The sequence below is a fragment of the Trichosurus vulpecula genome, chromosome 5 (genome assembly GCF_011100635.1).
Source record: "Trichosurus vulpecula isolate mTriVul1 chromosome 5, mTriVul1.pri, whole genome shotgun sequence".
NCBI classification, from domain to species: domain Eukaryota; kingdom Metazoa; phylum Chordata; class Mammalia; order Diprotodontia; family Phalangeridae; genus Trichosurus; species Trichosurus vulpecula.
Genome location: NC_050577.1, coordinates 239,480,964 through 239,499,761, shown reverse-complemented (window position 1 = coordinate 239,499,761; position 18,798 = coordinate 239,480,964). Strand labels below are relative to the sequence as shown.

Here is an 18,798-nt window from a genome sequence, read left to right as displayed (position 1 = left end):
AGGTCGGGTTAGGTTAGAAATCCATTTTTTCTTTGGCTACACATAAAGGGAGTGTGAAGCCTCCAGGGTTGATTTTCTTGTTTGTTAGTGAACAAAATTGTTGTATCCAGAATTTAATTGATGGATAAGTATTTTCCGTTCATGTGTAATAGTCATCATCATCATTGTCATCATAATCATAATAATAGATACTATAGTAACAGTAGTAACATTAAATTTAGATTATGGTATTTATATTTCTCTTTCCTGTTTTTTTTTAACAGAAATAAGAAATGGAAATTTGAAAGCCATTTTAGGGTTGTTTTTTAGTTTATCTCGGTACAAACAGCAGCAACACCATCAACAACAGTACTACCAGTCTCTCGTAGAACTCCAGCAACACGTCACTCACCCATCACCACCAGCTGAAGTCAGCCAGTCCAAAACTCAACAAGATATGCAGTCCAGGTAAGTCAGATGCTTGGGGAAGCTCCAGATGACTTTGGTCAGGAAAAACAAAAACGAAAATCCGAAATCAAAACCCAAACAACAATCACTAAAAAAATAACAAAACCCAAGAAGAAAGGTGTGTTTTGACAAGTCAGTGGGATGAACTTTAAAGGTCTGAACTTGATTTGTTTGTTGTGTGGCTGCTGGTTTGTAATCTGGTGTTTTTGTAACTTGTTTATTTAATCCATGATTGGGGGTAAAACCATTTTGGACATGTGGTGCACCTCTTCCTTTCTGTTATCCCTCCCCCTCTCTCCTTAAAATAATGTGTGTTAAATGTATTTACCACAAGTGACTTGATAGAAATAGACTTTTCATTCTTGAGCTATGTTGATAAATTTTAACTATCACATTTTCCCTCACTATGTACTTAGCTAATCTAGTTTGGCTGTTTTCACTGATGAGATGCTGACATCATTAAGAGAATCTAGTCAGCAAAACAAATAATTGGCCGCTGTGTATGTGTGTATGTGTGTGTTCAATTCCTGCCATGTAAGTGTTGTCTGGCTTTTAAATTGCTTTGTGCATGTAGGCAAAGGCTAATATGGTTTCAAACACTTACTTCTTCCTTCTCCCTCCCAATATGGCCTTTCCCCCATTCAAAACAAACTATAATTATGAAGCTTCATTCCGAGAATTTGCCTATAACTTGCCTCACATATAGTCAACCCTGTGTCTTTCCTGACCTGCATTCCTTTAAAAAAAATCACCACAAACAACACACACACACACAGAGTAATCTTAAAGAGTAAAGCTTTGGTTTGTTTTTCCTGTTTTCAATTACTAATTTGTTAGTATTAGCAAAAATGTTCCTTCAAATCTCATCTAATTTAAAGGTTCTATCTAGCTGTTTATCTACCGAGGATAAAAAATGAGTCATTCTAATCCATGGAATTGTGTTCAGATCTTCTTTATCTGAACATTCCCCTCCCCTCCATCATTGTTACTGCATCACAAGTGATGTGTTGAGTAATATCCTTCATCCCTCTAAATGTAATTGTGTGTGTATGTATGTGTGTTTGGGGTGGTGGTGGTGGTGGTGAAAAGCTTGTCTTAGATCATCGGAGCATCAAGCAAGAATTGTGCTCATCAAATTAGTGATAATAAAATGTTCTGCTCTGTGAGTTCCCTGGACTTTCTAAAGAATAGAAAGAAAGCCTTTTGCCTGACCAAAAAAAAAAGAGCCATTTACCTCTTTTATGTTTTCCTGTTCCAAGTTACAATATAAAACTAAACATCGCTAGTAGTAAGATTTCCTGAAGTTCTTTTTAAGCCATTGAAATGAACAGGAAGTTGACCTGGGAGCTAAAAATAATAATAAAAAATAGAATGTAAAAATAAATGGATTAAATTTTCTTTAGAATGCAGGTTGGTTGAAATAATTGCTAAAGGATCTCATTAAGCACTGTTGTGCTAATGTTTCCACCTTTGGCAAATAAATGTTCTTTAATTATTTCTTGAATAAATGTGAATCAGAGTTTTGGACTTCAAGTTCCCAGCGTAGTGGTAGGCTATTTTGGGGGGGGGGAAATATTTAATTCTTATTGATTTTAAAGGTATTTTCATATCTGTATATATGTTATGCATATGTATATATATTAATCTATACACTTATCAATTAGCCATTAAACAGTTTTTGAGTGCCTACCATATATTGATTGGGCAGTCATTGTGCTCAGACTTCGAGGCACTCACAGAATAATGGGCCAATGTGAAAACAATTATTTACACAAAAACAACATATAGGATAAATCAGAAATGACCAAAAGAGGGAAAGCATGAAAATTAAGGGGCATCTGGAAATCTTCCTGCAGAAAGCGAGATAGAACCTGGGACTTCAAGGAAGCCCAGGGAATGAGGAGAGAGAACATTACATTCATGAGGGATGGCCATGGACTCTGCACATGGATGTTTATTTAAACAATAGCAGCCAGGCCAGTGTCACTGGAAGTAAGATAAGCTGATCAGGACAGACGTTGGAACACACAAGCCAGAGGTTTTTTACTCAAGGTAGTGGTAGGGACTTCCTGTTCTGGTAGTGGAGAGAGCAGACTTTCGAGGATCTCATAACCTTTAGTATTAGAAGTAGGACCTGAATCTAAGCCTTCCTTGACTCCAAGGATCCCTCACATATTGCCTCTCTAGGAATATAGAGTGAATTTATGTGTTTGTGCACACCCGCCCTTGTGCATCACTCTTGATAGAAAGCAAGCTCTTTGAGGCAGGGGCTAGTTTTTTTTTTTTAATTTTTGTCTTTATATCTTCAGTACCTCAGACAGCACCTGAATAGATGCTTTTTGATTAATTGACTAAAGGAAATAACCATAACGGGGGCAGCTGGGTAGCACAGTGGATATAGTACTGGCCCTGGAGTCAGGAGGACCTGAGTTCAAATGAAGTCTCAGGAAGTTGACACTTAGTATCTGTGTGACCCTGGGTAAGTCACTTAACCCCCGATTGGCTGTCAGAAAACAGCAACAAAAGGAAACAGCCATAATAATTCTGCACCATTTTCTACTATACTTTTTCATTTCTATTTTCTTTCTTTCTGTAATTTTTTTTCCCCCAGTAGGAACTCATCGCAAGGAATCATTCTCCTACCATGGGCTGTCAGATTTCTTTAATAATGGTAGCCATCTCTAGGATAGGGGAGGAGAAGAGAAGAAAAAAAGGAAAAAAAATACATGATAGCTTTATTATATATTTTAAAGGAATTACAAATTGTACATAATAGATTTGCAGTTTCTTTTGCAGTCATCTTTTTTAAAAATTATTCTGTTATGGGAATGCTTATTTTATTTCATATATTGAAGTTTGAAAAAGACTAAGTGGCCTGAGGTAGTCAAAATCCTACCCCATCTCCCTAACTTTGTAGACCCCGAGGACTGATTGATCATGCTTGTAAGAACCATTAAAAGTTTATGTGGAAGTCCATGGGTCTGAAATCACTTTTTAAATAGGATGTTAGTTTGTTGCTCCCAATGATGGCAAGACATTAGCAAACTGAGCTTGTAGCAGTATTTCTAAACTTGTTTGACAATGCTTTGGGGTCCTTTTGTTCTCTGTTGAATATTCAGCAAAGGCAGGCCTGGTAGCTTCAAAATATATTTTTTCCTACATCTTTGGAAAGTTCTGGATTGTATCCAGTGGTATCTAAGTTATGAGCAAGAAATAATTTAGTACTTCATCCACATAAATGTGGATGTCCCTCCATGGCTAATAATGCTCTGTCTCCTCACCTCTTTCTCTGAGAGTCCCTAACTGCTTCCAGTGTACCACCTCCAAAGGGAAACCTTTCTGCTTCTCCTTTGGTGTTAGTGTTCTCTTCTTCCTCAGTTATTCATATATATAAGATTAGCAACTGGGGCTGGTTCTATGGAGCAGCTAGGTGGCGTTGTGGATAAGATGCCAGGCATGCAGTCCATTCATCTTCCTGAGTTCAAATATGGACTCAGACACTTATTAGTTGTGTGACCCTAGCCAAGTCACTTAACCCTATTTGTCTCAGTTTCCTCATCTATGAAATGAGCTGGAGAAGGAAATGCCAAACTGCTCCATTATCTTTCCCAAGAAAGCCCCAAATTGGGTCACAAAATGTTGGACATGACTGAAAACGACTAAACAACAACTGATTATGTGATTTACTTTTGTTTAATGAACTCCCAGGTCAGGGAAATTCTTCTCCTGATTTAGGTTGCCATCTTCAAAACATGTAGTTTTAGAGAGTGGCCTAGAACACTAAGAAACTAAATGACTTACTTAAGGTCATACAGCCAATATTGCCAGAGGTGGGATTTGAGCCCCTTGCTTCCTAATTCATAACCTAGGCCTCTTTTCACTGTGTTCCACAGCTTACTCCAAGTTGAGTAGTGTTTATGTTTATTAATATCTTTCCCAAGTAGGTGCCTACCACCTTTGGTATTTAAAATAGGATCTCAGAAAATTTTGAGATTTAATATAATTATAAATTTAGAAATGATCTGAGGGATAATGGAGAGAGACACATGTTGAGTGCAAGTAAGCAGTAGCAGTTTATCACTGATTACTTGTATATAAGATGTTTCATGAAAGAAACTAGGGAGAAAACATACCTGGAAAAGGCAGGAACTGGTTTTGTAATGATACTAAGAGATAGCATACAGTTCTGGCACTGTCACCTTCATGCTACCAGAACCAGAGGGATGCTACCATGTGATAGAGAAGATTTTTTTACATAGAATTAGGGAAGAACTTTGATAATAATGTTAGTGGAGGAGGTGGTATGTACAGACTGAGATTCCCTGCCTCAGGGGAGGCAGTACCCACATAGATGAAATTACAGATCCATCAAAGTATAAAGTATAATTTGAGTACCTTTCCTTTGGGTAATTCTGAAAAAATACAATTCATGAAAAAATATATAAGGTAAAATTAGAGAAACATTTGAGCATTTCCCAAGTGCATCTGTCTATAAGAAAACAAAGTAATGGAATAAATAAAATCTCTGATTGTTAATGAGATAGAAGTTGGAAAACAAATGCAGAAGAAAATGTGTTGATTGCGTATTAGTATTCATTTTCTTTGGGGCAGCTAGATTGCACAGTGCTTATAGTGGCAGGCCTGGAATCAGGAAGCTTCCTGAATTAAAATCTGGCCTCAGACTTGTATTAGCTGTGTGACCGTGGGCAAGTCACTTAACCCTGTTTGCCTCAGTTACCTCATCTGTAAAATAAACAGGAGAGGGAAATGGTAAACCATTCCAGTATCTTTGCCAAGAAAACCCCAAATAGGGCCTTGAAGAATTGGACATGACTGAAATGACTAAAGAATAATTTGTTTTCTAGAGGCTAAAAGATATAATTCCTGGTTTGTATTGATTTTCTTTTTGATTTTAGAGGTCTTTTCATAGAATGGGCTTAAATTTCCTACTGGTCTGTTATTTGGAATGCTTAAAAAATGGCTGGATATGATGTGAAATCCTATCAAGGGAGGCTGAGTCTGGTGGATTGATTAAAGTCAGGAGTCCTGAGCTATAGTTGGGCTAAAGCTCATCTAAATCTAGCCCTAATATGATGAACCCCATAGGAGTTAAAGACTACCACACTGCTTAAGAGGGGAAGTGAAGTGTGGGGAGTAGCTAACTGGCCCAGGGTGGAAACAATGGAGTAGGATAAAGATTCTGTGACAGTCATTACGCCACACATGGCTACTGAATTGCCAGCATGGGCAAAATAGGGAGATCTAATCTCAAAAAAAAAGGAAATAAGGAAGAAAGAATGGAAGGATAAGGAAGGAAAACTTTAAGGATTTGTCTTATGTCTAGAGTTTTCAATTTGAATAGGATTTAAAAAATAAATTAGTAGAATTGCATGAATTCCTTAAAAACAACTTTATTTTTGTTTTTATTTTGATACCTTTAGCATTTTCAACGTTATTTTCAAATATTTTCATTATTTTCAAATTATTTTAATTTTTAAAATTTAGAATATTTAATATTTTATTTTAAAATTAAATGTATTTTATTTATTTGGAAGAGAATTGAAGAGGAAATAGAATGGACAGTCTGCAAAGGCAGGGGAATGGGGGATGGAACGTTGAATTTCTGAAACAGCCTATCTTAGGGCAAAGGAAAAGATAGAAGATCTGGAGAGAGAAGATCTTGGTTGAAAACCTAGCACTGCCCCTTACTGCCTATGTAACCGCAGCCAAGACCCATAACCTTCAGGACCTCATTTTTCTCACCTATAAGATGAGATTTCTATTACCTCTAACTCTGTGATCCTAAGTAGGCCAACCTGGCTAGAAAGTGGATTGCTTTAAGGAAAGACATTAAGTTTGGAAAGGTCAACTGGTACCAGATCATAAAGGACTTTCAATGCCAGGCTTGACATTTTTATCCTAGAAGAAACGGAGAACCACTGAAACTTTTTGAATTGGAGAGTGATTTGTGGTCAGACCTTTCTATTAACTGAAAAAAAAAAGAAACAACAAAATTTGTGCTCTGGAAAAGGCAAGAGATTTCATTTGAAGGCCCATATGTCCTATTTTCATGGAAAAAAAAAACCTCCATATAAACATGTAGTAAGATGTAGCTGTTTGAGATCACTTTTACCATGTTTATTTTTTTTTGTAGCTAAAGGCATAAAATGGATGAAAATGCTGATTAATAGAGTTGTTGATTGAATGAATTTCCACATAAAGATTACTATATTTTCTCCAGTGTAGCTTTAGGGAATTATGAGCAAATGAAAACAAGTAAAGGAGAAATTTTTTTTCTCTGTACACTGGAGTGCAGATTGTGGTACATGTGAAACAAACATTTAATGACTGGCTAAGGTACAAAAAGACAAATTGGGTATCAGGATAAAATGTGGGGTTTTGCATTTAGGTGGCTGAATTAGCGTCTGGGTGACTCTCCTGTTATAGAGTAGGTAATGGTTCTTAACTGTGTGTGTGTATGTGTGTTTCAGTGAGTGATAGATGCCATTGGTGGTTTAGCAAAGCCTGTGGTAAGAAATGATGCATTTAAATTCATAGTATATTTACAAAAAAGAACCAATTATATTGAAATAGCTATCAAAATATAAAAAAGAATTGAAGTTCATAGATTGCAAGTTAAGAACCCCCACAGAGGGTCAAACTAACAAACTTCAGCAGGAATATTGAAAGCAAATTTCCATTTTAGTTTTTTCCTTGTCAGACACTTGTTATATAAGGTTCAAAAGTGTGAAAGGAAGAAAGTATAAATGAGTGGTGAGTGTGCAAGAAAGAATAAAAAAGCATGCGATGACAGAAAGAGACAGGGAGACAGAGATAAACATACACAGAAGGAGAGAGAGAGAGAGAGAGAGATTGAGATTTCTGGATTCAATGGTGATAGAAATATATATATATATATATATATATATATATATATATATATATATTCCATAGATGTAGGGGGCACTGGATCTCTCCAGGTGAATACCTCCTGGAGATTTTGAATAAAGGAATTTCCTCCTTTAGGAGTTCCTTAAACCAATGAAATTTCAAGTTCAATCCTTATTGAAGAAATTCTACAAAATGGTAAAGAAGGAATTTGTGAATCTGAGTGAAAGGAAGTCTGGTGAGTTTGTTATCTTGGGAAATTTCAAAGCCAGGTTTTCTAGTTTTAACTGTATAGAAATGAAAGTGATCCTACCACAGAGACTTATTAACATTGTGTCCCTGAGCAAATCACATAATTATTTTGTGTCTCAGTTTCCTCATCTGTAAAATGAAAACTTTGGACTCTATGGCCTCTAGTCAGGAAGTCAACAAATATTATTAAGTGTCCACCATATTTCAGGTGCTGTGTTAAGTTCTGAGGATACAAAGTAGGGCAAAAAATATCTCTTCCTCTCAAGGAGCTGTCAGTCTGATGGGGAGACAACATGCAAACAAGTGGGTTCCCTTCCAGCTCTATATTTATAGTCCTACAATCTATGACTGAACGCTTAGAGGAAAGAATATCACATTTTAGGGCCTGGGTTTTTGGTCAGGAAAGTCAGGTACATCTGAAAATATTCATACCCCCCCAAGAGGGAAAGTTTGTCTTAAGCTTCTTTATCCCTATTTCTCAGGTACTGCAACATGAGGGCAGGATTATATATTATATGGAAATTTATATACCGGAGGCAATGAAAACAGAGTGGATGAGATGAATGAAGTTGAAGGATTTGGATAAGTCAAGGCACCAAAGATCATAATAAGAGGAAAGAGAAAGTTGATTGTAAATGAATGTGGTCACAGAACCAAATTCCAAAGTCTTTATTTTGTAAGTTCCAAGAGAATAAGATTCAGTTCCAAGAGAATAAAGTAGGCAGTGTGACTATGTTGGTATGTGACTGGTCTGGTAGAGAATGGAGTTCTTAGAGTAAAAGAGGCTGAAGAATTATCACATTGTCAGGGTGATTATCATGAATATTGACTATTGTAGTGCCTTAAAATAATACAAGATGCTGGTGGAGAATAAGACAGTGACTGAGTTACTAACATCTTTAAAAAAAAAGTTGGGACAGTGACATGAATAGGGACAAGTAGGATAGGGAGAAACCAGTATCAGCAGTAACTGTGGAAATTCTGAATTTAGGTCCTGCCTCTGAAACATGACAACTGTGAGACCCTGGGCATTTCAAGTAACCTCTTAGTACCCTAGGAAATGATCTAAGTTGCATACTACTATACAGTAGTAGTACCTGCCTCTATAGTCCTTAATACCAATAAAATGAAAGTCTGCTCAAAAACAACCATAAGAAGGAATGCTTCTTTAACATTAATTACACTGGAAATTTACCCTAAAATATAAAACCATTCAGCTGTACTTCAAGGATAGTGTCTGAGAACTACATAGAGGTAAAAAGCATTGTGGTCCAAGTAATAGATGGTAGCTGTCATGGTGGGAAGAGGTGCCCTGAATTTCCTAAAACCCTCTTAATCTTGAGTTCTTCCGAATCTTCCAGTGGATGTGACTTTGCTATTGTAATATTTTTGACAGACACTTCCCCACCTCCTTACTGCTTTGAGGTTTCACCAAATAGCGTACCGTGCTGGTGGCCGTATTTATATCTGTCACTAGAGATCTGGAACAACAAAGGTTACAATGTTTTTATATACTGTGTTTCACTAATGGAATAAGTTATCACAGTAATGTGTCTAAACTCGCTGTTGTAATGATCCTTCAGCCACCCAGCTTCTAAGAAGAAACACATGTGCATTCTAGTTAAGAATCTGTCTCCTTGATGGCATAGGCAGTAACTGTTTTTGTGACTTGTCAGCAGAATTCCACTGGAAGGATAAGTCATTTTATCCCACATCATGATGAGGAGTCCCAGTGGGAGTCCCAGATGGACTTTATTAATGCATTCTTTTGAAGGTGCACCTGGAATTTTTGAAGGGCATGAAGTTCAAGACTAAGCTGACATAGTCCAAGGCTTTGAACTAGGCTCTATTTTCCTTCTTTTTAGAAATGTAAGTGACTATTAAGGCATGCAAGTTTCCAAAATTTCCATTTGTACATGACTGAAGCCAAGGTAAAAATATTGGGAAAGCCATAAGCAAACACGTCTGAATACGAGATGATTGAATCCCTACCCTTTCTTCACAGAAAAATCAGATGCCCCTATTGAAAGTAGACAATCATTCTCTTCCTTGGCGATGGGGGCAGGAAATAGAGGTCATTTAGTTCATAAAGCCATTCATTTTCAGTGTATTCTATTGTTAAAAGTACATGGGAAAAGGTATAATACACTCTGCTTAGTAATATATTTTTATATTACAGAATCATTAATTCAGGAATTTCATCCTCAGAGTTTGAATTGCCTTGTTGTTGAGTCATTTCAGTTGTGTCTGACTCTCTGTGACCCCATTTGGAGTTTTCTTGGAAAAGATATTGGAGTTGTTTGCCATTTCTTTCTCCAGCTCATTTTACAGATAAAGGAAACCGAAGCACACAGAGTTAAGTGACTTGCCCAGGGTCACATTACTAGTAAGTGTCAGAGGCTTCATTTGAACTCCAATCTCCCTGACTCCAGGCCACGTGTTCTATCCACTGTACCCCCTAGTTGCCCTTTGAATTGGGTAGGACTTAATGGAAACCCTGCCTGATGTAATTTTTTAAAAATAAATTTTCAGTGACGAATTTTCTTTTTATACTAATACTCCCCCGCCTCTTCCCCTCTTAATGACTCGTCTATTATAATGAAGAATAAAGACGAAAAGGAGGAAAAACTCAGCATATACATGGAGCATTTCAAGAAATTTGACATTTTCTGCGTTGTTCCACATCTGTGTTCAACATATTGTAACTGCTACATAAATGTTAGCTCTTTCCATTGTTGCTATATGGAGGCCTTTTTGGAACCCCCTTAGGTAGTATTACTAGCAGTAGAATCTGTGGGTCAGAAGGTATGGATTTTATTCACTTTCTCATCATAAATCCAAATTGTTTTTCAGCATTATTGAACCAATTCAAAGTTCCACTAATATGGTGGTAGTCCCATCTTTCCAAGGCCCTAGAAATAATGACTGTGCTCATCTTTCTCCATTTGGGATTTATATAATTTAAACCCATTACTTCTTGTACCCTTTCTCAGTAGATATAGAAAAGAACTGGTGCCCATAATTCTGAAAAATAATGTCTCATAAGAGAGCACTGAAATTAGGATATATTGTTTAGGTTTATTGGCTATAGTAATCAAATGAATTTGACCCTTAACCCTTTCTTTGTTTTTGGTGGTCTTTTCCTTCACATTCGCCCTTTATGTCCTTGTAATTGGAGCTTCCGAAGGGAGAATGGACTGATAGAATGGAAAGACTGATGATTTTTCAGTCCCAGGACCTGGGCTCATATCTCATCTCTGCTCTTACTACCTGGGTTACTATGCGTAATGTGCTTTATATAACAATGCCTCAGTTTTCTCATCTGTAAAACTGGGAATGCACGTCATGGCAGATAATTTCTCCGATAGTTTTAAATCTTCACGTTTCTATAAAAAAATTCTGGTCAGGTTCCCTTCTTTCTCTTGAAAATATCATCCTAAGGTTAGGAAACATCTTTTGATATGTCCAATATAGTTCCTTGTGTATGCTAAGTATTCATCTTAATTCTTATTATACAAAGTTGAAAGATATTGTTGAAAATTGAGGACATCAGCTGGATTACCCAGGAAAGTTTACTACTGGGGTTGGACCAAATGATCTCAAAGTTCTATTCCTTCACCATCCACCTTATGATGCTCTATGATTATAAGTGGAGTCTTACATAGCCAATTTAATGGAAGTCTGTTAAGAATTTTTCCGACATGAATTATCTAGCTAATCATCTTATTATATGTGTATATATAATATGTTTAGCCAAGACATTTAGTCTTATTTTCTTTTCCTTTATAATATTCTCAATATATCCAATTTTCTAATTTCACTGGGAAAAAAACTGTCATTTAGCTTGACACAAATGGACACTATTAAATAAAATTAATTGACTGTGTCTTATTTATCTTTACATCATCTTCAGTACTTTATATATCACTTTTCATATGGTATCCTTTTAATCAGCCATTGATGAATGAATAAATATATGACATAACATTCTTTTAAACATTGCATGTGCTAGTGACATTGAATATCATTGATTTAAAAATCCTTATTTCTTTCATACTTTATTGCCAAAATTTTGGCTGAGTTTTGCTACTGAGCCTAAAAAACCATAATTGTAATTTTTGACTAAGAATTTTAACCTCTCTGCTTTAGCTTCCCCACCTATAACTGGGGATAATCATATAATCTTTCTCAAAGGGCTGTTGTGAAGATCGTATGAGGTAATCTTTATAAAGCTCTTAGCATAATGCCTGGCACATACTAAGTGCATAATAAATGCTTATTCCCAACATGAAGGAAAGTGAATCTGATAAAAGACAAAATATCATGGAATCCCCAAAGATGATGGATCAAGAGCAAGACACTCCAAAATGAATCAAAATAGAAATAAAATTTACAAAAGAAATAAGAAATGATTGTTAGTCAGAAATTAGAGGTTACAATACAAAAATAAAAGCACTCAATGCAAAATTTAAAAAAGTAAAGTATGAAATATTGACTATTCCAAGCAGAATCTTCTTAAAGAAATAGTTTGTAAAAACAGCAGATTGTGAATATGTTTAGATTGGCAGAGAGTCAAATTTGGTGTGAGAAAAACAAAAGACAACAGTAGTAAAGGAACACATGACTTTTATCCGAACTGAAGTAATGGAATTTTTAGACAAGATGCATAGAGAAAATTTTGAGATCAAAGGGCTCCTATAAGAACTTAAATCTGAAATCCCAAATGCCATAATAAAGATAATAATTCAAGAAAATTGTCCAGACTATTGTTATTTAATAGCTGTACACAGATGGTCACATCTTTAAAAAATAATCCCCGGAATAAGTAAGAGCAGCTAAGAGTTGTAGTAGCCAAAATACAGTTTAAGCGGGGAGACCCTTCACTATAATCTGTAATTTATTTATAAAGAATTTAGGACTGATTGAATGGAGCAGCCATTAATGATTTGATATCTAACTGGAAGGAGTCCTTGAGGTATTTTTGCTGGTTGTTGTGCAGTTGAATTTTTGACAATAACTGGATAAAGAACTCTATGTAATAGTTATCAAATTTGCTGATGGCACCAAACTAGGAAGAACAGTTAACACACTGGATGACAGCTGGAATGCAAAATGATCATGAGATGCTAGAATATCGGGCCAAATCTAACGAGATGAAATCTAATAGAGAAAAAAAACTGAAGCTTTATGCTTAGTTTGAACAAAAAGAAATCACTTTCAATAGCACAAGGAAAAAGAGGCCCATTTAGAGAGAAGTTTGTCTGAAAGTGGTCTGGGAGATTTTGGGCACTGCAAGTTCAATATAAATCAAATGCAAAGACAATGAAGAAAACTTGTTGTAATCATGTGAAAAGGGCATAGGTTCTTGGAAATCATATGTCAGAATTTATCATCAATCTTCTTTGGTCGGGGTGGGGTTATCATAACTAGGTAGCATAGTGGATAGAGTCCTGAGTCTGGAGTCAGAAAGATTCATCTTCCTGAGTTCAAATCTGACCTCAGGTACTTAATGGCTGTCTGACCTTAGGCAAATCACTTAACCGGTTTGCCTCAGTTCCTCATCTGTGAAATGAGCTGGAGAAGAAAATGGCAAACAGCTTTAGTAGCTTTGCCAAGAAAATCCTAAATGGGGTCATGAAGAGTTAGATGTGACTGGAAAACAACTAAACAACAGTTTTTTCTTGAATTTTCTTCATTTTATAAGACCTGAATTTTCTTCCCTTTGAAGAAATCATTCAGCAAACATTTATTAAGTACTTGTAGTCTGACAGTCCCTATGCTCAGTACGAGGGATACCACTGCAGGGTAATAGCTCCACTGTGCTAAATAAACTCTTTTTTTACTTTTTTATTTTCTTTTATTGCTTTATTTAATATTTTTAGTTTTCAACATTGATTTTCATAGGAGTTTGAATTACAAATATTCTCCCTGTTTCTACCCTCCCCCCACCCCAAGATGGCATATATTTTGATTGCCCATTTCCCTAGTCTGCCCTCCCTGTCGCCTTTCTCCTTACTTCTTACTTTCTTGCAGTGCAAGATAGATTTCGATGCCCTGTGCCTAAACTCTTGACGGATTGTACCTGTACTATGATCTTTAACGTGTTCAGCTTTGAGTACTACATTTTTTGGAAGACATTGATGAACTATAAAATTCCCAATGAATGATACTCTCATGATGGCAAAAGACATTAAGTTCCTGCTATATGTGTACATGAGAAGCAAATTAAGTCTGATACAGATCTAAGATGTGGTATGTGGATCAGCCTGTGTTAAGCCACTTATGTTTTACACATGTGGATTTGGGGTTAGAATAAATAGGTATCTCTGGAATCTGGCTCATCCTTCTCCAAAGGAGACTGTAGTTATCACCTTGATGAAAATTGGAGAGATCTTCTTGAGCACTCCCTATATTTCCTATCTCCAAGAAGCACCTCCCTCACTTCACTTTTCTGGTATAAGGGTACTATAGATAGGAAAGTTCCTTCCCTGTCCACTCTTAAAAGGGGAAGGTCACCCTGAGCTTCCATCTATCAACATATCTTCTTCTTTCAAATACTGGTTATAAAATAGAGCATCACAAATAGCACATACTGAGTAATCTGATTTCTTTAAGGAAAAGAACCAACAAAAATTGGAGAAGTTCTACAGACTAGAATGCCACACAATACACAAAGTGAATGAGCATTCCACATAGGGGAGAACGATATCTCAGCTCAAACCAAGGTAGAGCTCCCTATCTTACTCAAAAGGGAATTCACCAGTGTCTCTAGGGAGGCAAAGTGGAATTCAAAATTATGTTGAGGAGCTGGCTACTTCTACACATTTGCAGGTTCTACAGTTATTGTTTTTTCCCCTCTCTCCCCTTTGGAGTTGGTCCCAAAGAGTTTCTTTTGCCACATCTTTCCCGAAATGCTCACAATAGCACCTCCTTTCTCGTGGTCATATAGCATTGTGTCAGCATGCTGTCTACAAACTGAGTCTTCTGTATATACAGGAGCATACGCTATTCTCCATGTGGAGAAACCAAGATAATATAAGGAAAACACATTCTTAACAAGTTGCATTATCCCAAATGCAATAGGCTGTATTAGGAGGTAATGATTACCTCCTTTCCTGAGATCTTTAAGGAGAAGGTATATTAGCACTTGTTGAGTAAGTTGCAGATAAGCTCTTTTTAAGGTATTTGTTGGGCTAAACAAATACAGAGGTCCTTTTAGCTCTGAAATTTAATGACTATGTGAGTTCCCAAATGGTTTACTTAGTATTATTCATCTTTATGGGCATAAATCTACTTTCTTCCAATTAGAATGTGGAATGAGTATGTCTGAGGCTCTCAGTAGCACTGATTGATCCCAAAGCTTCATTAAATAAGGCTGAAAGAAAACTTAAAAGCAGGTTAGTTCTTTCTTCCTTGTGAACCTCTCAAGATATGTATTATGAAGACTCTCAGAATCAAAGAATTTTCATAGTTCGAAAGGACCTCAATGAGCAGCATACACTAGAAAGGGATCCCCATGGAACCTACCTGACAACTTCTCAGATGCCTTCATTTAAAGACATCAGTGGAGGGAGAATCTGCCATGTCTCAAAGCAGTCCATCCATGCTTTGTATAGTTATAATTGTTAAGTTTTGTTTTTCTCCACCCCTCCCCCCAAAGCAAGGCTAAATTAGTCTCTTTTAAATTTCTTTCCCCTGGTCATTGTTCTGCCTTCTAGAACTGAACAGAACAAGTTTAATATTCTTCCAGCCTTTCAGATTTGTTCACACCACTTCATGTCTCATCACCTCCCCCTCCCCCCCCATCTTCTTTTGTCTAAAGGATACATGCCCACATCCTTCAGTAGATCCTCTTAAGACAAAGGAAATGGAAAGAAACAGAGTTTATGAGGTTGACTTTAATGAAATTTGTATTTAATTTACCATTGGTCTTTATCATCATACCCAGAAGTGGGTAATTAATGTGTTGCTATGAATTTTAATAATGTTAATGCAGAATTGTAAGAGATCTGGCTGTGGCACAGTAGGCAGGCGGCAGGGGGTGGCTTCAAAAGCCAAGAAGACTAGGGTTCATATCTTACCTCTGACATACTATCTGTCTTTGGAGGAGTACCTTAAAATCTCAGTACTTGAAGTGACTCTGTAAGATTATAAATAGTAGAAAAGCTGCCAACTCCATTGGCAGAGGAAATTTTCTCATCTGGGAGTGCATATACCAATGACCAATAAGATCTCTCTCTCTCTCTCTCTCTCTCTCTCTCTCTCTCTCTCTCTCTCTCTCTCTCTCTCTCCCTCTCTAACCCTCCCCCCTCCCCCTCTCTCTCCCTCCCCCCTCCCTCTCATTCTTTTCTTCTCTCCATCTCTTGCTCCCCCTTCTCTTCCCCCTCCCTCACTCCTCCTTGTCCTCCTCCTCTCCTTCTCCCTCCCCTCTCCCTCTTCCTCCCTCCCCTCGTTTCTACCCTTTTATATCTATTGCTCCCTCCATCTCTTCCCCTCTTTGTCTGTCTCCCTTTCCTCCTCTCTCTCCCCCATTCCTTCCTCTTTCCCTCTCTTTCTTATCCAATAAGTCACTAGTCTTGATGAAGCTGAATGGCTGTCTTCAGTTTGCCTTTTCTGTTTGCCAAGGGTTCAATAAATATCCTATCACTTGATGTTTTTTAAAATTGAGGATGAGGAAATAGAGAAATGTAGCAGAGGTTAAATGAATTCACCAAGGGCACGTGGTAACAAAGTTGGAATTCAGGCTCTCAGATAACAAATTGCTTAAATGTTTATTAGCCCAGTGCACTGCAATTTCTCCATAAAAGATAAGGAGAAGAGGAAGAAGAGAAGGAAGGTAGAAAAGAGAAGGAAGAAAGATGAAAATGAAGAAAAAAGAATTTATCTTTTGTGGATTCTGAACTTCTTGATTTAACATCTGGAAGCAGGAATAGCTTATGTAGAGTTGGCCAGTGATTTTGGGCTCTAGCAGTTGTTTGTGGTATAAATTGGTAAAATGTGGTCTAGTGCTACCTGGGGGGTATGAAATGGAAGTAATTGTTGAGTTGATGAAACTTGTGTGTCAACTATGCAATTTTTTTCCTCTTCTTGTTAACTCGAAGTTTTCTGTACTGGAAAATATACTGTGTTGTATTTTATAGAACAAAGAAGCTGGCATACCAATGTCATTTTAATGCCAAGAATGTGTGATTTAGAAGGTTCTAAAAGGTTTTCAGGCAATCAGCATCTCTCTTTTCCTTAGGCATGGGAGTTTGTCCTTAAGGAATTAAAAGCACTAGGAAGGATCTACACTTAGTTGATAGAAGTTTATTGCAAACACCATCCAAATTATTGTTTCTCCCTCAATGGATGTGGGTCCATTGTGCCTTTAGAGCCCCTCTTGGATGCTTCTCCACAACTAACACTTCTAGCTTGGTTTCCCCAGGCTACAGCCACCCCAGGATTTAGTTACACTCTGGGGTACTCACTCCCAAAATATAGCTTAAGAGCCCCCACTGATAAGTTTTACCATTAAACAGCCAGATAATATGATCTGCTCAAAGCAAAGGCATTTACTGGAGTAGCAAACAAGGAAAACAGCAATATGATAGCTCCCTTAGTAACCTGGGGAATACTTTTGCACAAATATACAGAGAATAAGTGGGAAGAGAGGATACACATAGAGTTCAGAAATGCAGAGACACAGAAAGTATATGTGACTAACTCAACTTCCTCCTTGAGCAATGTTAGTCCCTTTAACCTCTCCTTGTGATATCATGCTGTTCCTCGTGGAGGCTGGCATATTTCCTAAGTGAGTTACTCTGCTGTGTTCCCTGGGCCTGTTCCTGAGTGGGGTAAAGGTATCTCATATGTAGTTGTCATTCTTGGATTCAGCTAAAATCTGTTTGGAGTATCGCTCTACCCTGTTGGGAAGAACAAGAGCACATACCCTAAAACCAGTATGATTCTTTGCTTTGTGGCCTACTTGGCAGTTTGAACAAAGATTTGGAGATAGGAAATGGCATTTGAGAATAGGGAACAGCATGTACTTCAGTTTTACTACTTTACTCATTCATGAAGGGGATTACTGTTAGGATAGGGTAGAACAAAATTTTGGAGGGCCTTAAATACTAGGGTAAGGAGGTTGTATTTCTTTTGGTTGGTGGTGGGGTAGCACCGCCAGTTTTAGAGCAGAGTAATGTGAGGAGACCTGTGCATCACTAAGCTTATTATAGTAGCAGTGTAAACAATCGACTAGAGAGAGGAGCCAAGAGTCAGTTATTTAGCTGGAAGAGTGTCATAAGTCTAGGGAGAAGATAAGTCCATGAATTAGGCTTATGCTGATGCAAATGGAAAAGACCCAACAAAACCGCAGCCATTATGAAGGTAGAATCACCAGGATTTAGAAGTTGATTGATAGTGGAAGTTGAAGGTTAAAGAAGTTTAAAAGATGAGGGGACTGAGAAAAATCAATAGAAATTATTGTCATTGTTATTCATTTATTTTGGTTGTGTCCAACTCTTCATGACCCCATTTGGGGTTTTCTTGAGAAAGATCCTGGATTGGTTTGCCATTTCCTTCTCCAGATCATTGCACAGATGAGGAAACTGAAGCAAACAAGGTTAAATGACTTGTTCAGGGTCTTCTTGACTGCAGGTTCAGCTCTCTATCAACCACATTGCCTAATTTCCTTCAATAGAAATAAGGAATTAAGTAGAAAAAGTTATTTTATTTATAATGATTTTATTATTTTGAGTTTGAATCATCAATCACATACTCAGTGTATATCTCTAGCAAGCTGATAATGTGGCACTAAAGCTTACAGAAGAGGTGGAGCCTGGTGAGAGATTTAGAAATCTAGCCTGAGCATCATAATTGAAGCTGTGAGTAGGAACAGAAGGATTGCAAAACAATGTAGAGGGAGAATTGAAAAGAGGAACATATATATGGTTTTGGGAAATGCCTACATTGGAGTAAAGGAGAAAGAAACAGAGCCGATGAAGGAGAAAGAGAAGGAACAATCAAAGTTAGATTTCTATAATTAATTATTGCTGATTAATTATAATTGTAATTATTTATAATTAATGTTCTCATTACTCATACTGAAGACTTTTAAGACCTCTTTGACTCCTTACTGTCTTGTTCATTATGTATGATCTGTTGTCAACTTCTATATTATTTGACCTTCCCCATATTTTCTTGCCTTTCCGTTCTCATTGCCACCATCCCAGA

At 37.0% G+C, this 18,798-nt stretch overlaps 1 protein-coding gene across 1 annotated transcript in view; it reads left to right on the top strand.

Annotated features, from left to right (window-relative positions):
• Positions 1 to 18,798, top strand: part of NAV3 (neuron navigator 3) — a 341,502-nt gene that overhangs the window by 44,699 nt on the left and 278,005 nt on the right. Inside the window, exon 4 of the mRNA XM_036760724.1 lies at positions 264 to 447. Within this exon, the coding sequence (XP_036616619.1) occupies positions 264 to 447 (184 nt within the window). The remainder of the gene's footprint in view (positions 1 to 263; positions 448 to 18,798) is intronic.